General features: G+C 41.5%; 1 protein-coding gene across 3 annotated transcripts in view; it reads right to left on the bottom strand.

The window, feature by feature from the left end:
* The window catches only part of LOC113095296 (male-specific lethal 3 homolog), a 45,042-nt gene extending 22,914 nt beyond the window's left edge, over positions 1–22,128 (bottom strand). For all 3 annotated transcript variants that reach the window (XR_003288299.1, XM_026260870.1, XM_026260869.1), the window contains exons 1-2: positions 21,970–22,128; positions 4,007–4,317 (exon numbers count right to left, since the gene is read on the bottom strand). Coding sequence is in view for 2 of the 3 variants with exons in the window: in XM_026260870.1 (XP_026116655.1) it covers positions 4,007–4,317; positions 21,970–22,109 (451 nt within the window). In the remaining variant the exon portion in view is untranslated. The remainder of the gene's footprint in view (positions 1–4,006; positions 4,318–21,969) is intronic.
* Between the last annotated feature and the right edge of the window lie 555 nt (positions 22,129–22,683).

The following is a 22,683-nucleotide window of genomic DNA, read 5'->3' as shown; positions in this document are numbered from 1 at the left end:
CGATGAGTGTGGTGTCGTCTGCAAACTTCAGGAGCTTGACAGAGGGGTCCTTAGATGTGCAATTGTTGGTGTACAGGGAGAAGAGCAGTGGGGAGAAAACGCAGCCCTGGGGAGCTCCGGTGCTGATTGTACGGGTGCTGGATGTGTATTTTCCCAGCCTCACTAGCTGCTGCCTGTCTGTCAGGAAGCTGTTGATCCACTGACAGACGGAGGTGGGCACGGTGAGCTGATTTAGTTTGGGCAGGAGGAGGTTTGGGATGATCGTGTTGAAGGCCGAGCTGAAGTCCACAAACAGGATCCTCACATAAGTCCCCGGTCTGTCTAGGTGTTGCAGAACATAATGCAGTCCAATGTTTACTGCATCGTCCACAGACCTGTTTGCTCTGTAGGCAAACTGAAGAGGATCCAGCAAGGGCCCAGTGATGTCCTTCAGGTGGGCCAGCACCAGTTTTTCAAATGACTTCATGACTACAGACGTTAGAGCCACAGGCCTGTAGTCATTTAGTCCTGTAATTTTGGGTTTCTTAGGGATGGGGATGCTGGTGGAACGTTTGAAGCATGAAGGGACTTTGCACAGCTCCAGCGATCTGTTGAAGATCTGTGTGAAGATGGGGGCCAGCTGGTCAGCACAGGATTTTAGACAGGCTGGTGTAACACAATCTGGGCCTGGTGCTTTTTTCCTTTTCTGCTTCCGGAAGACCTGGCGCACCGCATCCTCGCTGATCTGAATTGCAGGTGCCCCACCTGAGAGGGGGAATGCAGGAGGTGTGAATGGTGAGAGTGCTTGATTGGAGAGGTGTTCAGGATGGGTTGCAGGAGCTGTTAATGGTGTGAACGGTTGTTTGGAGAGGCATTTGGGGCTGGTTGCAGGAGTTGTGAAGGGTGTGAATGGTTGTGTGGGGAGGCGTTCAGGGCAGGTGATGGGTGTTCTTTCAAACCTGCAGTAAAACTCGTTCAGATCGTCTGCCAGTCGTTGATTCTCTACAGTGCTGGGGGGTGGTGTCTTGTAATTGGTGATCTTCTTTAGACTTTTCCACACTGATGCGGAGTCGTTGGAAGTGAACTGAGTCCTTATTTTTTCAGAATAATTCCTCTTTGCCACTTTGATCTCCTTTTCCAGTGTGTATTTAGCCTGTTTACACAAGACATTGTCCCCCTTCACGTAAGCATCTTCTTTGGCCTGACGGAGCTGTCTGAGTTTTGCAGTGAACCACGGTTTGTCATTATTGTAAATTAGTTGAGTCTTTGTAGGAATACACATATCCTCACAGAAACTGATATATGAGGTTACGGTCTCTGTGAGTTCGTCCAGATCAGTGGTAGCAGCTTCAAAAACACTCCAATCAGTGAGGTCAAAACAAGATTGTAAATCCTGCTCTGCTTCATTAGTCCATCTTTTTACAGTCCTTGATACAGGTTTAGCTGATTTTAGTTTCTGCCTGTAGGACGGTATAAGATGAACCAGAAGGTGATCAGAACGTCCCAAAGCTGCTCGTGGAACAGAGTGAAATGCATCCTTTATTGTGGTAAAAGCATGTCCCGCCGCCACGCGATTTCCCCGTTGATTCTGATTCGCGATCCGCTCTAAACAGTTGAAAGTCCGGCAGATGGAGCGCGCTGTCCGGTATGGTGTCATTCAGCCAGGTTTCCGTGAAACACAGAGCAGCAGAGTGTGTGAAATCCTTATTTGTCCGAGAAAGCAGAAGGAGTTCGTCCGTTTTGTTGGGTAGAGAGCGGAGATTTGCCAGATGGATGCTAGGCAACGGCGTTCGAAATCTGCGCTTCCTGAGTCTGACGAGCACTCCCGCTCGCTTCCCCCGTCTGCGCGTCCTGAAGCGTTTGATCAGCGCCGCCGCTCCTCCGATAACAACGTTCACTAAAACATCTGAATAATTGAAATCCGGAAAAACATCTTGTGGTGCGTTCTGCCGAATGTTCAGCAGTTCTTCCCTGGTGAAACTGATGGCAGGAATATAAATAAAGACAGGACAAACTAACAAAAACACAAAAACATATGCAGAGCTTGTCACGGAGGCAGCCATCCTGTATCGGCGCCAGCGTATCATTGTATGTTATAGGCTAGGCCTATTTCTTACAAATATTATGCATTGTGCAATTCAATGCACACAGACTGAAGTAGTTTAAGTCTTTGGTTCTTTTAATTGTGATGATTTTGGCTAACATTTAAAAAAAATCCAAACAAATTAGAATATGGTGACATGCCAATCAGCTGATCAACTAATCAATCAAGACACCTGCAAAGGTTTCCTGTGCCTTCAAAATGGTCTCTTAGTTCACTAGGATACACAATCTTGGGGAAGACTGCTGATCTGACAGTTGTCCAGAAGAAAATCATTGACACCCTTCACAAGGTGGGTTAGCCACGAACATTCATTGCCAAAGAAGCTGGCTGTTCACAGAGCGCTGTATTCTAAGCATGTTAACAGAAAGTTGAGTGGAAGGAAAAAAAGGGTGGAAGAAAAAGATGAACAACCAACCAAGAGAACCGCAGCCATATGAGGATTGATAAGGAAAATCAATTCAAGAATTTGAGTGAACTTCACAAGGAATGGACCGAGGCTGGGGTCAAGGCATCAAGAGCCACCTCACACAGAGATATCATGAAATTTGCTGAACCACAGACAACGTCAGAGTTGTTTTACCTGGGCTACGGAGAAGAACTGGAATGTTGCCCAGTGGTCTAAAGTCCTCTTTTCAGATGAGAGCAAGTTTTGTATTTCATTTGGAAACCAAGGTCCTAGAGTTTGGAAGAATGGTGGAGAAGCTCATAGCCCAAGTTGCTTAAAGTCCAGTGTTAAGTTTCCACAGTCTGTGATGATTTGGGGTGCAATGTCATCTGCTGGTGTTGGTCCATTGTGTTTTTGAAAACCAAAGTCACTTACACAATTTACCAAGAACTTTTGTTTTCTTCTGCTGACCAGCTTTTTGAAGATGTTGATTTCATTGTCAAACAGGATTTGGCACCTGCCCACACTGCCAAAAGCACCAAAAGATGGTTAATTGAGCATTGTGTTGGTGTGCTTGACTGGCCAGCAAACTCACCAGACCTGAACCCCATAGAGAATCTATGGGGTATTGCCAAGAGGAAAATGAGAAACAAGAGACCAAAAATGCAGATGATCTGAATGCCACTGTCAAAGAAATCTGGGCTTCCATACCACCTCAGCAGTGCCGTAAACTGATCACCTCCATGCCAAGCTTAATTGAGGCAGTAATAAAAGCAAAAGGAGCCCCTACCAAGTATTAAGTACATGTACAGTAAATTAACATACTTTCCAGAAGGCCAACAATTCAATAAAAATGTTTTTTTTTTTTTTTTTTTTAATTGGTCTTAAGTATTCTAATTTGTTGAGATGAATTTGTGGGTTTTTGTTAAATGTTTCCACGACATTCTAATTTATAATTTTATGAATACAGATGCACCTGTATTTATTCATTATCTGGCCTTGGGTTGTGCGGGAGTGTAATAAATAAAATAAAGAAGTAAATACAACTTAAAAATTTTGCCAGTTAATTAGAAAACTCCTGATTCACAACATTCGTTTCCAAACACAGAAATTAGGTAGAGCCCTGCACAAGCCTCAAACCTAAGCTCTAAAACTAAAGGTGCCGTATTCATTACTAGATATACTAGCTGTACTATATGGTAGAACTAGTCATAACCTCTGATTATTGGATAGACTTGAGCATGTTTTATATATCTATATATATATATATTTATTTATTTATTAGGTAACTCCAGATACTAAACAGGACTACTATTTAAGCAATGGCAAGCATGGATGGCCTATCAAAATGGTATTAGAGCTAACTTTTATCTAATTGTCAGACAGGCGAGTTTGTGAACATGAGATCTGCAAAAGACTTACAATCTAACAGTTTTATACAGACCAATAATCTGTCTTTAAATATTAGAAACAGATTTTTAATGAAACAACAGTTACAGTTTTAAGAAATAAAACAGGACATAGAATGTTTGACTCACTCTTCTCTAGGTTGAGGAAGAACTTGGGTAGTGGTGACTGCACCTCAGCAGGCCTTCGCTTTGGTTGAGGAGAGGCATTGCTGCTGCCTCCACCCCCAGTCTCTGCCACCCGTTCCCCCCCAGATGTAGTGCGTGTTGAGCGACGCAAAGATTGTGTAGCATCAGAATCCAGGTAGGCACTGCGTCTGCGCTTAGGTGGGGTTGCCATGATGACAGGGACACTGGAGGATTCACTCAGAGCTGGTTGGCTGTCTGTGGACTGGGGGGTGGAGGGATTCTGGCAAGGACTGGGGGAGCGTTCTCTGAAAGTTCTGTAGTAAAAGTGAAAATGATGAACAATCTTAAATTGGATTTCAAATATTTCAACTTAACTGATTCTATAAAAAAAAAAAAAAAAAAAAAAACCTGCAATATCAACACCATTCTTTCTTTAGTGTCTGTAGTACTGAGAATCCCATTTCCCACTTCCAAAGGGGCAGGGGGGTGGGGGCTTGGGTTTGGGTACCTGGTATTCCCTACATTTTGGAGACCAAATGTTCCCACAAATATATTAATATCAGTAAATTTGACCTTATAGGAAACATTTTGGTCCCCAAGAGTAAACAAGCTTACTAATTACACAGAATTGAGTTTGTTTGAGAATAAAAAAATACAGAAGGATTTGTGTGAGGATTTAATGTAGGGTCAGGGAATAAAAAAATAAAAACTATGGAATGTTCCCATAAAACATGGAAACCTGTGTGTGTGTGGTTTATGTTTATGTGGTAATGCAAAGCTTCTTAGGCATAAACACCCAAAAGAGGAACATGAATTACAGCTGAGGCAAACAGAGAAGGTAACAGAAGCAAGAGCCTTAACTTATAGCATACGACTACAACAATAATAGGTTAATCAATATGAGGATACTGGCATACATATTACACTTTCTAACAGTAGGAAATAACATATACATGATATTTATTCTTATACATTTATCTAATAATTGATATTGTTTAACAAAAACTATTTTAATTGATTCTTCCAAGTGGAAAGTTATACTGCTATTAACAACCTACAGCTCAGCCTTTGAAACATCCATACATTTATCTTATATGACTCAAAAAAGTTGAGATGGCATTCCATTCTCTAACTGCCAGTGTAGAGGAAAATGTGCTACACTTTGACTGGATCTTGGTGAAAAAGCACAAACAAATGAGTAGCAACATCAGATAAGCTGCTAAGGCAAATGCAAGACATCTATTAAGCCTTCTACACACTTCACAATTTTAGCAATCCTATAAGATCATTGCAAATCACACTGTGTGACATGGAACTGATAAACTTGGGTACAACATAAATGCAGACTGTATGATGATGACACCTACTGACTCATAGGTTATGACGCACATTACTATAGAATAATAAAAACATCATCAGCATGTGCTAGTTGTAAACATAAAGTGCATTATGAATCACTACTTGACAGTTGTAGTTTTTATGCGTGCTGACAAAAAGTGGATGTGGTGAAAGAGCACCGCATAAGTGCTTGAGGTTAGCAGTGTTATGTTTTAGCACCATGTCGCATTGATTTCATGTTGTATTTTGCATTGGTTGATCAGTAAACGTGGGTGTAAGTCGGGAAGGAGGAGACGGAAAGTAGGAGATAAAAAACACAAAAAAAACGCGAAGGCCCCTCACGGATGACTGTCACGTACAAACAAAACCAAAACACTAAATAAAACACAGGCCTGGTCCTCTCTCATCCTTCACTGTCATTACTCCTCACTTTATCCTTCTGGAGCTCCTCCGTGGGACTCGAGACCAGTGAGTGGTGCAGGTGTCGCTCATCTTCAATTACTCCTTGCTCTGTTTGAGGGCAGCCGGCAACGAGTCCCCCGCTTCTCCCCCGCTTCTCCTCAATCAAGGCGGACGGGAGCAGGCTACGGCTTCCTGGCGAACGGGGGCCGACTCCTCTGCTCCCTCTCGGAAGGCAGCCACCCCTCCTCAACCCAGGAGCGTGGCAGCGAGCTCTCTGTCCCACCTCATCTTCATGCGGATGACTGTCACGCACAAACAAAACCGTATATGTTGTATATGTTGAGGAGTTAAAACCCAGACCTGGTCCTCTCTCGTTCATCACTGTCATTACTCCTCCCTTCATTCCTTCCGGAGCTCCTCCGTTCCCACGGCTCTTGGCCCCGCCCCAGTGGGTAATGATAATGCTAAATTTTTGACAGTTAAAAAAAAAAAACGTAGGCTATCTTTGGTTGAAAGACTGCGATAACATCCATCTTTGAACCTCTCTCTCTATACGACATAGGACCACTGTTTAAGAGCCATGATCACAGGAATCACCACGATTGTTTCACAATGCCAATCTTTCGTCTGGGACAGCCGAATATGAAAATGAAAATGATGCAGTATGTCTTGGGCTTTACAGGACAGAAAGGGAGATCCCCTTGAATCCACGTCTGCATAAGAAAGGATTTGTCACTGGACAACAGGTTGACATTAACCACCAACATCAGCAGAGAATGGCATTAAAGTTCTTTAGTACCTTGGGATGTGGCAATTGCGGCTAAAACAATAAAAACAAAAAGAGCAACAAATATACATCCAAGATCATTTTCATACCCATCTTTGGAAATGCCAAAAACTAGAATAAATCCACTCTCTGTTCAACCAAATAGACCTATTAACATAAATGAATTCCGTGGTGATACTTCAACAATTCCTTAGGTTTAGACTATGCACTCAGCATAATACCTGTAATAACTTAAAAGAGGTTTGGTAAAGGAACAAGGCACAGGTAAAATATTGAATATTAACTCTGTGCTTTATACAATGTAAGTTTCAGACCTTCCTCTAAAACCAGTGTGAATATAAATTAAATGTTCTAATACCAGCTGCCAAATCACATCATTAAAATGGAAAGGTGAAAGTTTTAAAGGGATAGTTCATCCAAAAGATGTTTATCTGCTTACCCCCAGGGCATCCAGGATGTAGGAAATGTTGCTTCTTCAGTAGAACCATACTCAGTTACGAATGTAACCTCGGTTCCCTGAGATACGGAACGAGTACAGCGTATGGGGAAAAGCTCCTTTTTACTCAATACTGAAGCCTTTTTTCAATAATGCAGTGCAACTGCACTGCCATTGGTTTAATCCGTAAACTTTTTTAAACCAATGACAGCGCTGCGTAGCTGTGCAAGCCTGTGGCGATGCAGCGCGCCAAAGACCCCGTTCCCTTTCGATAATTCACTTATTCTACAAATGGGGAACGAATTCAACCGTGCTGTGCCACGGTAGGGAACGACAAAAAATGTATCTTGAACACCTTGGGGTACAGGGGATAAGTGAGAGAGCCGGAGGCGTCGAACCCTTAACGCTACAGTGTTTAAGAGCGAGCTAGCTCCCTGGAGGTGACATGATCACGGCGTCTGATAGAGGGCATCGTATCAAACCAAAAGAACCTGATTGTGCAAGGTTGTGATGTCCAGGTCATAGAATCTGACAAAAGTGGATGGCGAGGACCAGCCGGCCGCCTCACAGATGTCCTTGACAGAGACACCACTAGACCAGAGACACCTGACAAAGGAGGCAGAGCCGAGAGGGAAATTACTTGTGCTCTGAACAGCGTCGAGAGCACTTTAAGGACGTAGCCATGCCTGGGATTTTAAAATGACCTTTGAATCATTGGGCCTAAACTTAAGGCATGCAGAGCTCACCGAGAGGGCCTCCAAGTCATCAACACGCTTGACCGATGCTAGAGCAAGTAGCAGAACGGTTTTGAGCGTTAGGGGCCGAAGGTCAGCTGTCCGCAGTGGCTCAAAGGGAGGTCCTTTGAGTGCTCCAAGGACCGTGTGGAGGTCCTAAAGTGGGAACGGTGAGAGGACGCGGGGGCTTTGTGGGTGTCGCTGTTGGACAGTGTTTTCTCTACTTCCTGCTGGCCTAATCGTAGCTCCGTGTAGCTGTTTTTATTCTCTAGAATCTTTATCTAACTATCACTCTCTGTTTTTTAAAGTGATAAAATATAACTTAATTCACACCATATTTCTGATATTAACGATCAATCTTATCAGATTAATTTTGATCGTTCACTTTTATATTATATCCGTGAGTGCAGTACACCTGCATTGCATTGGCATTTGTTAGCTTGTCATTAGGGTTTCATTCGAAACTATCGCTGTTTTCTTTTCTCCTCTCCTCTCTCTCGCTCCAGTTTTTCACAAGTTCATCAAACAACTGTGCTAAGACTATTTCATCAAGCACGGTGAGTAATGGCTTCTCCTGCTATTGTTATTTGCACCTCTTTTCACATGTACAGTTTATCTATTTCTGTCACAGATGAGGGATTCACATGTGATGAATGCAGGGATATAGTTAGGCTGACAAAGAAGATTTCAGAATTAGAGAAACGCATCCAAACTTTAATTGAGAACTGTAAGAATGTTAGGGCTCTAGATACGGCTTTGGATGCGTCTAGCTCAGGGATTCCTGTACATTGTTCGGTTCCGGCAACAGAGCCCCTGCAGCAGGGCAACTGGGTGACAGTGAGGCAGCGTATTCGTGTGTCAAAACACCGCTCTTCTGTTCCGATCAAAACATTAAACAGGTTCTCCCCACTCAGTGATGCACCCACTAAGAAACCTGACGAAAGTGCTCTTGTTATTGGTGATTCAATTCTATGGAATGTGAATATAGAGACACCAGCCACCATAGTCAAATGTTTACCGGGAGCCAGAGCGCCTGACATCCTGGCAAATTTAAAAGTGCTGGCTAATGTTAAACGTAAATACAGTAAGATTGTTATTCATCCCGGCGCTAATGATGTTTGACTTCGCCAGTCAGAGATCACTAAAAATAACATTAAAGAGTTGTGTGAACTTGCAAGCACGATGTCAGACACTGTAATATGCTATGGTCCCCTCCCTGCTTACCATGGTGACAAAATACATAGCAGATTGTCATCACTCAATGGCTGGATGTGTAAGTGGTGCCCACAGAATAACAAGTTTCATAGACAATTGGACGAGCTTTTGGGGCAGACCTGACCTGTTTAAAAGAGATGGTCTTCATCCCTCCTGGGTTGGCGCCACTCTTCTCTCTAGAAATATGGCAAATAGTCTTAGTGTTTATATTTAACTAACTGGGGCCCAGGTCAGGAAGCAGACAGACTGGCTAAACCGACCGTCTGCTAGCTGTCTCACGTCACAGAGGTCAGCTGATTATCAGCACATAGAGACTCTTTCACCTAGATATCACACTATAGAGAATGTGTCTGTTCCCTGAACTAGAAAATACAAAAATGTCCAAACCAAGTTAAGATTAACAATTTAATTGAGGTTCAACAAATAAAAAACAGATGCAATACAGATCAACACATTTGGATATTGCATATCCAAAACCTCAGAACAACTTGATGTAACAGAAACTATGGACTCTCTCTTTTCTAACATTTTATATACAGTTGCTCCTTTACGCTTAAGGAAGGTTAAGGAAACCAGTATGACACCATGGTATAATGAGCATACTCGCACCCTAAAGATAGCAGCCCAAAAAATGGAGTGCAGCTGGAGGAAAACAAAACTAGTGGTATTTCGTATTGCTTGGCAGGAAAGTAACCTATCCTAGAGAAAAGCATTAAAAACTGCTAGATCCGATTACTTTTCTTCTCTTTTAGAAGAAAACAAACATAACCCCAGGTATTTATTCAACACAGTGGCTAAAGTAACGAAAAATAAAGCCTCAAGTGTTGACATTTCCCAACATCACAGCAGTAATGACTTTATTAACTACTTTACTTCTAAAATCCAAAAATTTTAAACATTCAGCCGTCATCTACAGAATTGCATTAGACAGTGCCCTATAGACCCCCTGAGGAACAGTTCCACTCATTCTCTACTATAGGAGAGGAAGAACTGTATAAACTTGTTAAATCATCTAAACCAACAACATGTATGTTAGACCCTATACCATCTAAGCTCCTAAAAGAGGTGCTTCCAGAAGTCATAGATCCTCTTCTGACTATTATTAATTCCTCAATGTCATTAGGATATAAACTGGTAAACTGATAAAACTGGCTGTTATTAAGACTCTCATCAAAAAACCACGACTTGACCCCAAAGAACTAGTTAATTATAGACCAATCTCGAATCTCCCTTTTCTGTCCAAGATACTAGAAAAGGTGGTATCCTCACAATTATATTCCTTCTTAGAGAAAAATGGTATATGTGAGGATTTCCAGTAAGAATTTAGAAAGTATCATAGTACTGAGACTGCTCTCCTTAGAGTTACAAATGACCTGCTCGTATCATCTGATTGTGGTTGTATCTCTCTATTAGTTTTATTGGATCTTAGTGCTGCGTTTGACACAATTGGCCACAAACTTCTTTTGCATAGACTTGAACACTTTGTTGGCATCAGTGGAAGTGCATTAGCATGGTTTAAATTATACTTATATGACCGCCATCAGTTCGTAGCAGTGAATGAAGATGTATCATATCGATCACAAGTGCAGTATGGAGTACCTCGAGGCTCAGTACTAGGGCCGCTACTCTTCACACTTTACATGTTTCCCTTGGGAGATATCATCAGGAAACATGGTGTTAGCTTTCCCTGTATGCTGATGATACTCAGCTCTATATTTCTTCGCGGCCCGGTGAAACACACCAATTTGAAAAACTAATGGAATCCATAGTCGGTATAAAAAACTGGATGACGAGTAATTTCTTACTGCTAAATTCTGAAAAAAATAGAGGTGTTAATTATAGGACCTAAAAACTCTGCACTTCTAAGACTTGATGGTTGCTCTGTCAATTCTTCATCATCAGTTAGGAACCTAGGTGTGTTATTTGATCGCAATCTTTCCTAAGAAAGCCACGTTTCTAGCGTTTGTAAAACTGCATTTTTCCATCTCAAAAATATATCTAAATTACGGCCTATGCTCTCAATGTCAAATGCAGGAATGTTAATCCATGCATATATGACCTCAAGGTTAGATTATTGTTATACTTTATTGGATGGTTGTTCTGCATGCTTAGTAAACAAACTACAGCTAGTCCAAAATGCAGCAGCAAGAGTTCTTACCAGAACCAAGAAGTATGACCATATTAGCCCGGTCCTGTCATCGCTGCACTGGCTCCCTTATCAAACATCGTAAAAATTGTAAAATATTGCTTATTACTTATAAAGCCCTGAATGGTTTATCACCTCAGTATTTGAATGAGCTCCTTTTACATTATAATCCTCTACGCCCGATACGTTTTCAAAACTCAATCTAATAATACCTAGAATATCAAAATCAACTGGATCCTTTTCCTAGGATCCTTTTCCTATTTGGTGCCTAAACTCTGGAATAACCTACCTAACATTGTTCGGGGGGCAGACACACTCTTGCAGTTTAAATCTAGATTAAAGACCCATCTCTTTAAGCTGGTTTACACATAACATACTAATATGCTTTTAATATCCAAATCCGTTAAAGGATTTTTAGGCTGCCTTAATTAGGTAAACCGGAACCGGGAACACTTCCCATACCACCCGATGTACTTGCTACATCATTAGAAGAATGGCATCTACGCTAATATTACTCTGTTTCTCTCTTATTCCGAGGTCACCGTAGCCACCAGATCCAGTCTGTATCCAGATCAGAAGGTCACTGCAGTCACCCGGATCCAGTACGTATCCAGACTAGGGCTGTGCGATATGGACAAAAAAAAAAACGTATCACGATTTTTTGATCAATTTTGCGATTTCTATTTTAATCACGATTTTGACAAACACAGACATGCTTTACAGTCATAAATGCATTCAGTATAAATTTTAAACATATTTCCAAAAGAAAACAAATGAGTGCTTTATCAAATGTCTCTAGAACAGACATAAGTCAAAATAATCACAAAGTAAAGATGTCAAACAAAATGTCTAGACATATGAAAAAAAAATAGAAAAAATAAAATAAAATCGTGTTCAGGGATCTTTTTTTTTTTTCTCCATGCATTGGTCATAGAGCTCACTGTAGCGGTGCCTCAGGTGTTATATGTTTTGCCCAATATATTTATTGCCCAAGGGTCACGTACTCCATCTGCAGTGCGTATACATTAAGTTATGTGTACAAGGTTCAGAAGCAGCAATGAGAGCGCATTATTGAAACGCAAAAGCACATTAAAATAATGCGCGAGCTCGAATCTCGCTCCACTCGCACCAGTGATGCGCTGGTCAATGTATTAATAACCCGCACCCGACCGACGTTTTCAACTAACCCGCCCGCAACTCGGACCGCAAAAAACAACAAAAAAATATTGTACCTGACCCGCATTTTTAAAAAGCAGTAAATTCTCATCGTAGCGTCATTGGGCCATAGGAACGTAGGCAAAACTAACTAGGCAAAAACAACAAGACTTAATATATCATAATTTTGTCAAAAATTATAAAAAATCATCAGTAAGCTCATAATTTGAGCTCATAACGTGCAAACATCGCCGACGGCCCCAGTTTATTATTGTTTCACTTTCACAGCACATTAAACATCACTGTCTTACTTCATCTGGACAAACTGTGCATCAATTGAAATTTTAAAGACTCTAGTTTCGATATTTGACCAATATTTTGATAAAACATTGTTGCAGTGACAGATATTTAGTGATTTATGTCAGAAGTGCAAAATAATAAATCCGTATTATGCCACATTCTGAATAGAAATTCACCACTCACGTCAGCAGCGGTTTATTTGTGTTCACATAGACTCACTGAACAGCGTCAATAAGGATTTATAGACCAAAGGTGCATATCTGCGGAGATATATGGATATATTTACTGATGTTTACTTCATATTTCTTCAGACAGAATCGTCATTTCTATTCATTTTCCACGGATTTACGCGATCTGATGATAAACAGCCTCTCCCAGCGATCTGTGTGTGTGTGCGCAGTGGTGTCAGCTCGTGCTGTGTGTCACTCAGACTCTGATTGGGCCTTCCCAATGTCAATCTTAGAGTGTCATATCTGGACACCGCCACTTCGTGTCACATGCTTCCTGCACACTTCCTGGTAGTTATCTGGCCAAAACAACACTGAAACACCTCTGTACAAACGAAATATCCGAATAATAAACCCGCGATTACGATAGTAAAGCTTGGTATGAGAATTTCTTGAGATCTGGGGCGTTTTTATAAAAAAAAATCGAAAATGTACATGGGAAATGCTAACTTGTGCAGCGATGAAAAATGCTACAAATAACAGTAAACGACCAAATTCCACCCCTGGTCGCTAAAGGAAGTTATTATAAACACTCGATCGGGGTTTAAAGTGAGTTTTGAGTAAAAGTGTACTAATAATTTCATAAATTGTCTGATGTAGCTTGATGCTAACGTTAGCTACAATGCTACTAATAACAGGTGCTTTTCTTCTTCATAATGCATTTGTCTCAATAATTCACGTAAGGTCGTAAGAAAATGTTTTGTTGTATTTTCATAGTAAGACTTTTGATAAATAAGGGCTAAATGCAAAGAGAGACTGAAGTGAGATCGCTGTTTTGTTGCTTTGTAAAGCCTGAAAAACCACAATCAATGCTAATAAAGGTGGAATAAAAACAAAAGAATAATGATAAAAGAATAATCCGGATAATGTGTCATACCTGGCGGAGGTGTGAAAGACTCGTTTGCTGAGAACAATAGAATCATGAATGGGGAGTTTTGCAAAGCCAATACACACACAAAATACACAGGAGAGTTTACATGTGAGATCTTACAGGGATGACAAGGGCCATAAATGAATCTGATTAGCCTTCTCTAAAAACACACATGACATGGCCTTAGAAAATATTTCATAAAATTCACAGTTTTACAGATTTGATTATGACATTTTTTATGAAGTTTTGGAAGACTTGTGGCCTTAGCTACACTGTGTTTTCAAACTCATTTCCTACATCAACAATTTTTAAAATACATTTAAAACATATGTTTTTAATATTTTTATTTTTGTTTTTATGTTTGAGCTTATATATCTCTATTATCATAACAGTCTGAGTGATTCTGATTCCTGAACAGTAAACTTTAAAGTGTCAGCTTTGTGAACAAAGGTTGATTATGTATCTAGTCAGAAAGAATCATTAGCAGAAACCTTTTTATTTTGGGTATGTAATTTCGGTCTCCATGCCAAAAAGGGGGGTTACTAGTAAGGGGTTAAATACGAGCAACTTATTGATAAAATGATATGACTTTGCTGCAGCCTGGAATTGAACTACTGGTTTCTTCTGGTCAGAGGAGAACTGGCCCCCCAACTGAGCCTGGTTTCTCCCAGGGTTTTTTCTCCATTCTGTCACCGATGGAGTTTTGGTTCCTTGCCGCTGTTGCCTCTGGCTTGTTACGTTGGGGTCACTTCATCTACAGCGATATCGTTGACTGGATTGCAAATAAATGCACAGACACTATTTTAACGGAATAGAGATGACATCACTGAATTCAATGATGAACTGCCTTTAACTGTCATTTTGAATTATTGACACACTGTTTTGCTAATGAATGTTGTTCAGTTGCTTTGACGCAATGTATTTTGTTTAAAGCGCTATACAAATAAAGGTGACTTGACTTTAACCACCTAGAACCACTCAGGAAACGCACAATGAGGCTGGTGTCATTTGAAACCCACAGATTGGCCAGCGATAGGAGCATGAAATGCTGCGATGGCTGCTATGTACACCCTGAGTGTGGAAGGGGTAAGGCCCTTGTCTAGACGCACTTGCAGAGCCCAGAGTTCTGGCCGTGGCTGCCAGATTGTCCTGTTCGCCTGAGAGAGGAGGTCCCGCCTCAGGGGGTTCGGCTATGAGGCTTTTGTTGAAAGCCTGAACAGCTCCGAGGACCAAACTTGGCTCCTCCAGAGTGGGGCCACCAGGAGGACTCGGTGCCTGTCTTCCCTGACTCGTCTGATGACTTGAGGGATTAGAGCGATCAGGGGGGAAGCGTAAAGAAAGAGGCTGGGCCAGTTGTGGGCCAGCGCATATATGTCCTTTGAAAAAAAGGTTGGGCAATGAGAGTTGAGGCGAAGAGGTCGACCTCTGCCTTCCCGAAAAATCTACCAGATTTTGAGAACCGTCTGGGGATGGAGCATCCACTCGTCCGAGGGGACATTGCTCCGTGAAAGCATGTCTGCTCCCAGATTAGTCTTGTCAGGTATATGCATCGCCTTGAGTGACCGCAGCCTGGGTAATGTCCATTCCAAGAGGTGCTTTGCCAGTGCAGAGGCGGCTGGACGAAAGGCCGCCTTGGTGATTTATGTAGGACACTACTGTCATGCTGTCTGACTGGACTAGGACGTGGCGCCCCTTTCAGGATGACCTCGAAGGGCTCGTTCTACTGCCAGCATCTCGAGGCAGTTGATATGAAGATGGCTCTCCTCGTGCAACCACGAGCCGAAGGTTGGTCTGCCCTCGCATAGAGCGCCCCAACCCAAGTTGGAAACCCCTGTAGGGGTACCCCACGGCTGAACCAAACAGGGTTCATCCCAGGCTCCAGGGCTGCTAGACAGGCCTGGTTGACCCTGATGCGAAAGCGGCCGGGCCGCCAATCATGAGGAGACACCCGGAGTTTCAGTCAGTATTTGCAGGGGCCACATTCGTAGGAGGCCGAGCTGTAAAACAGGAGAGGCGGAGGCCATCAGCCCTAGCATCCTCTGAAAGAATTTCAGAGGGAAACAGGCTTTGTTCCTGACGGAGGCCACGAGCTGCTGAAGTACCAGAGCACGCTCTGTTGATATGATCGCCCTCATACGGACTGAGTCTAAAACCTCTCCCAGGAACGTAATACGTTGGCTGGGGAGCAGTGAGCTCTTGGCAAAATTGACCCTACTGAGTCCTAGGCACTGGCTCAGGAGCAGGGATCTGTGGTGGTCTAGCTCGGTACGCGACTGGGCTAGAATGATCCAGTTGTCGAGATAGTTCAGAACACGAATTTCCATCTGTCTCAGAGGGGAAAGTGCCTCATTCATGCACTTCGTGAAAGGGACAGCCCAAAGGGAAGGACTGTATATTGGTAAGCCACACCCTCGAATGCGAATCTCAAGAATAGTCTGTGATGGGGGGCTATCTGAATGTGAAAGTAAGCATCTTTCAGGTCCAGCGAGAAGAGTGAGATCCGATTTCCTATGGCGATTTGCTTGCTTATATTCGCCCTGCCCATTTTGGCAGGCTTTGGCGTGCTGCATCGCCACTGGTTTAATAAAGTTTACAGATTAAACCAATGGCAGTGCAGTTGCACTGCGTTATTGAAAAAAGGCTTTAGTATCGAGGAAAAAGGAGCTTTTGCCTGTATGCAATATCAGTGAAGTATCGAAAGGGATGTAAGGGAAACAGGTCAATTTAGCTCAAAGGGAATCATTTAAGATTTTAAAGGGAATTTGAACAGAATCACTGTTTCACGGCTGGTCACGGAGACGCCCTGCGATTCAGTGAACTAGCCATTTAACATCAAATCTGCGCTGGATACTAATATCCAAACTATAGTAAAACACTATCAATTAGAACAGTAACAAGATCGGCAGTTTAAGACATTAACTTGTAAGCACAAAACACAAGATACTTCTCTTTTCAATATGAATAAGGCTTTATTAGATAAATCTAAGACATATAAACTAATCTAACACATAAACGCACGCACTCACACATTCACACAAGTTGCAGGAAGATCGAAAGTTAGGAAAAGGTGAGTTTAAGAGAATGGAAATATGGAATCCCAAGTTTACAGCAATACGTTAAATTGCATAGACATGAACAACCATCAATCACGTAATTAGCCCTCGCATTGAGTTCCTCAATGTGACTAAAATTATATTAGATACACCAGCACAACAAATATCTGGGGATACGTTGCCTTTGTTTCCTGTGAAAGGGACTCCCGTTGAAAGGGGTATCCCGGTGTCGCTGATTGGCTGGAAGTTCAGTAGTGGCTGAAGAGACGTCTTGGGAAGCCCGTGGTTGTTGGGCGTTGGCTGAAAGTGCAGAGTCGTGTGCGCTGGTTGAAGTTGAACGGGCACCCGAGGTCAGGCGTCGGAGACTCAACGTTACAAAACTTAACTCAGAACACGAAACTCTCAAACGGAAAAGAAAAGAAATAAAGTTTGACGAGACTAGGTTGTGTTCCTTCTCATCGTGGCTAAGTAGCAGCAGGCACGCTGGAACACGCAGAACCGCACTCAAAGAACAATGATGACTACACAGCATGGCTAGAAGCTAAAAGCTAAAGCTAGGTAGCAAAGCTACAAGCTAAAAGCTAAGAGCAGGCATGACTAATAGCAGAGACTAAAAAGCAGACTGAAAGCAAGGCATGACTGATAGCACAAGCAATGCTAGAACTAAAAGCCAAGATTTTACGATGTCCTAGGTATTTAAAGTGGCCTGTTGGCCACACCTCAAATGTTGTCTTGACCAATCAGATATTGTCTTGGCTCAGGGGTACCATAAATCGTTTGTTTATCTTACCAAGCATGTGGTCTGAATTTTCCTGCCTTGCAGGGTCTAATTTTGGACATGATTCCTATAACACGAATACGATACATGGGACAAATAAATTATTGTCAGGGCTAATTCAAGCAAGAAGATTCGATCACACACATACCAAACACAATTATAAATCGTTAAGCTATGCCATAGTTATTAAAAAAAACATACACAATAAGTGATTATAACATGATAGTCAAATGTGTGGGTTACACATAAATGAATATGGAGTGATGCGATGGACTGATTCATTTATGAGTCTTTTTGAGTTCATTCTGGTCCATATATCTGTACGAAAGAAGTTTCTTTGCCATTCTCATGACAAAAGACTTTTCTGTGAAGACAGAGGTTTAAAGCCCTTCCCCCCCTTAGGAATTTCAGTCTGGTTCTGCTAGGTGGGGGGAAGTCAATGTAAGTGTTTAACTCATGGGTTTCCATGTGATGTCCAGCGTTGCATTTCAATTATGAACAACAAATTTGACACCAAATTTCTCTTCTTCGAACTGAAATTGTAAATAATTGTTCTAGTGGTGTTCATGTTGAAAGCTGTTGTGTGAACAAGTTGGTTGGTCATCTTGCTTGGTTCTTGTGGCACTAGAACTGATTTATGACTTCCTGAGGTAATTTCGGCTCTCGTGTTTCAAACATCGCTTTGATAGACTCTTTAATTTGTCTGGTACGACTCATTTCTGTTACAGGGAAACAGAGATTTTTAAGTCTTATAATTGATGTGTATGGGAACCACAGCAAAAAAATAAAATAAAATACAATATAACATATTTCATACAATAAAACTAATAAACCAGTAAAACGGAGTGTTTTCTAAAGCAGGCACATGAGGCGTATTCTTCTTCTTGCTTTATGGCAGATCGCAGACATATAAGTGCATTACTGCCACATATCTCTCAAGTGGACCGCTGACACTGCTTGTGTTCCACTGATGAAACAAAGTCCCCTACATCTCGGCTGCCCTGGGGGTAAGCAAATAAACCGTTTTGGATGAACTAGTCCAAGTTTCACCCATGCATTTTTCACTCCCCAAACCACCTTTCCCTTGAATTTGCCTTGACCTGGCATTTAAGAGGTCTTTGTACCATTAAAACCTCTGGAAGTTTAATAGCTTAAGACGTCACCCCCATTATAAACTAAGCATTCATATAATCAAGCTCCAAATATGGCTTGTGGATCCTATAGTGCAAGGTGATGTCACCTAGCACTAGTCGTTTGCATATGACCGCCTCCAGCACAAGCCAACTGTGCTTATTTTCGCATCATCGCACGGTTGTCATGCCCACAGGTGTTCAGTAGACGTGCAGCAAGTGGGTCTGAAGTAGCAGCTCTTTACGATAAGATTGTGATGCTACACAGATGTGCCATTCCTGACTGTGGAAAGATGAGTTGAATACATTGCCAAAGGATCCAGACATCAGGGAAAAATTGGTTCAGTATATTTTTTTTGAACGTACCAGTCACATTAGTGTTAATTTACACGTTCACTACATTTCACAGATGACTGTTTTGAGAACAAATCACAGTATGATGCTGGCTTTCCAGAACACTTTTGTTCAAAGATCTGGCTGTGCCGACTATTCTGGACCCAACAATGACACTGCAAACTTTAAAGGTGCCATCTGTAATGTTTGGCAAATAAAATCAAGTCATACTCCACATTCCATACCAGATGGGCGCAGTATGCCTCAATAAAGTGAATTGGTCTACTCTAGAGTAACAAACGAGAAACGGCATAGTCTCTATGCTCCGCCCCTACCTTCACAACAACACTACAGCCATAGCCGAAGCCTAACTGTGCGTTCACACCGCCGGCGTCTAGAGCGTCAAAAATCGCTCTTGCCGCTCTGCTCACGACCCTGCAGAAAGATTTGTGAGTGCTCAGACGCTCTAACATAGATCGAATGCTTATTTTGTATTTAGAGCGGCCGCAAAGCAAACAAGCTTGTTGATCTCGTGCAGACTAACCACAAGGAGTTATAATTTAACATCATTAAATATTGTTGTGGACGAAATATTAGGATCCTTTACTTAAAATGAACAATCTCAGACACCTTGGTCCACGTATCACTTTTTAATTTATTTTTTATGTCCCTGTACGCAAAAAGGGACACATCATAGATTAATACAAACGCTAAACAGCAATAATCAACCTGTCCTTTATTCTGCTTGGGAACTAATGTGCCAACTCTCAAGCATTCACCGTAAGACACACGCAATTGACTCTTTTCACACACTTTCACGCCACACATCAATTTTTTCACGCACAGAAAAACCACGAAGCAAAGAGGACACGGAGACCAACAGACTAGACAGAGCAGGTTAGTTATGATATAATAATAGGGCTTTGCAAAAAATCGAATGCGATTTCCATGCACCTCTCATCAGTAAAGACGCTCCTGTAATTAGAAGTATATCTCCAGCATGTGTGTTCAGATCAGGGTTGCCAGGTTTTCACAACAAATCCTGCCCAGTTGCTTTTTAAAACTAGTCCAAAACTAGCCCAATCGCGTTTCCTGTAGGTTCCCCGATAAAAATTGCTTCCTGGGGTTAAAAAATAAATTTTTGGGAAGGATTTCCCTCGTAAAATTAGCATTTTAGGGGCTAAATATCACGTTATTGGTATTGGTATTGCCGAGGACATGAAATTATTAAACCGAGGACATGAAAAACAACCGCAGACTTGGCAACACTGGTTCAGGTGGAGCGGCAGTTACTACACGGAGCCATAGTCTACCGACAACCAACACAAAATCGCCTTCAAAATCGACAAAGTATCACCTGCGATTTTAACATCGATTTTGTGTAGATTGTCAGTGAATTATGGCTCTGTGTAGTAAATGCCAACCAGTGTTGCCAAGTCTGTGGTGGTTGTTTTTCATGTCCGAGGGACACAGCGACCCCAATACAAATAACGTGATATTTAGCCCCTAAAATGCAAATTATACCAAGGCAACCCTGCTAAAAAAACGTATATTTTAACCCCGGGAAGCAATGTTTTATCGGGGAACCTTCTGGAAGCGGGATTGGGCTAGTTTTGAGAAGCAACTGGGCAGGATTTGTTGTGAAAACCTGGCAACCCTGATCTGAACACAAGTGCTGGAGATATACTTCTAATTACAGGAGCGTCTTTACTGATGAAGTGTACATGAGTAAAGACATGCACAGCCCTATATAATAAAATGGGTAACGTTAAGTTATAGCTAGCTAATTATCAAACGCAGCTACGGTTAGCCATCGCTAACATTAGCAGGTTTATCGAACAGCCTTCGATACATTTCTATGTTATAACTTCCCGAAAACAAATACACAAACATATAAAACAAACTTCTAGCGAAATACTAACAGCATCTAACTTACTAATCCAAAAGAAATGTTGCAAGTTCGGAGTCGAACCTCATTTCTTTCAGGTCCATCAGCTGTCTCCAGCGATTAAAAGCAGTGCCGATGTTTACTCTGGTTCGGCTCCTTTTCTTATCGGATTTGTGATAACGAGCGCGGTTGTTTCCCTGTAGCGGGTGGTGTCTCTTGCCAAGGGCTTGAGACATCCTTTCTCTCTCTTCCCTGAACTGAAATGAAGTACTGGGCTGTACTTTCCACATGATTGACATCAGGTTCAGGCACTCCCACAAGCCGTGCGAGTTATTAGTGTATTGCAGGATGGCTGGAGGTTATGTTGCCCGCATACTGCCTCCCATGGCCAAAACTGGTATTACGACACCTGTCGGGCCGGGGCTATTAATGCTAATGCTAATTAAGGTTGATATCTCTGCAGCACTATAACTTGACATTTTTTTAATGACATCATCGCCCTTATTTCTTCTCATTCTTTGATGCGTGTAGGTCATGTTATGGATATTTTTACCTCAATTTTTGCATATGGCACCTTTAAGTAACATATTTCATGTAAAAACTACTGGCAGTTTAATTCATAATGAATAATCACATTGTTCTTACTTTGTTTACTTGGATATTGCTTTTCATAGTTCGTCATTTTCAGGCCCTGTGTTAAAAGCTGAACGCTGTCAAACTGACCGACCCACTCAGACATCTGACGTTAGCCAATCATAACAGTGGGCAGTTACACTGAACTCTTAAAAAAAAAAGAAAAGAACCCGGACTGTTTGAGTAAGAGGATGAGAAACAAAGGTGGGAAATTACTCCCAAAAACTATAGTAATATTTTATTTGGACTTAAGGGAACAACAACAACAACAAAAAAAACCCTGCCAAAAAGATACAACTTCACCCATGTTTCCACCTAATTATGCCATGGCATTTATTGAATAATATCAGTCCACAGCCCAACAACCCCCCCCCCCCCTTCATTTCAATCCCAGGTCATAGTATAAATAAGTACAATAAATAATCAAATATAGCCTTCTACAACAAAAAAAAGTTGAAATTTTACATGACATTTTTCCTTAAGGCATTTCAAACCACTTTGATGTCTTCAGCACAGTTTACTCAGTGTTTACTCTCTTACCTACTGGTGCAAGTTGTGCTGTCAATGACTGGTTGGAAGAACTTGGAAGAGCTGACTTTTTTGAACTGAGCTTGTTCGTTTGGGTACAGTAGAATTAGTGGAAGGGTAAAGTCAAATGTGATCCTCAAACCGTCCACCATTTCTTTGCAGAGCTCATCGCTGTAATGGGAAAACAAAGAAGGCCCTTTTAGCTTCAAGATCTGAGTAATTGTCTTGTCTCAAACATTATGGCAACCTGATCAAAAACATTTTTTTGTACCAGACCTGTATGATGTACACAAAAATAGTTACACTATATAGTAGTAGCTTTCAACTTTAATGTGCTATTTATATTATATATAGTGTGATATCACATGGGCCCTTATGTGATATTGCATTTATATATGATAGATCAATGGCACAAGTGTATAAATAAATAAGAAACAACCTTGGAGTGTCTTAAAATATTTGATGTAGAGCAATATCACATGGGTACGAATGTGATATTGCATTTATAGTATAAATGCAATATCACATTCGTGTGAAATGTATACATTTTATACATTTACATTTATTCATTTAGCAAACAATTTTATCCAAAGCGACTTACAAATGAGGACAGTGGAAGCAATCAAAAACAACAAAAAGAGCAATGATATATAAGTGCTATAACAAGTCTCAGTTAGGTTAACACAGTACACTTAGCATGGGCTTTTAAATAATATTAAATAAAAA

This window comes from Carassius auratus, unplaced genomic scaffold (genome assembly GCF_003368295.1).
Source record: "Carassius auratus strain Wakin unplaced genomic scaffold, ASM336829v1 scaf_tig00215656, whole genome shotgun sequence".
Lineage (NCBI taxonomy): Eukaryota > Metazoa > Chordata > Actinopteri > Cypriniformes > Cyprinidae > Carassius > Carassius auratus.
The sequence above is the reverse complement of the archived record's forward strand: the minus strand, read 5'-3'. Positions and strand labels throughout refer to the sequence as shown.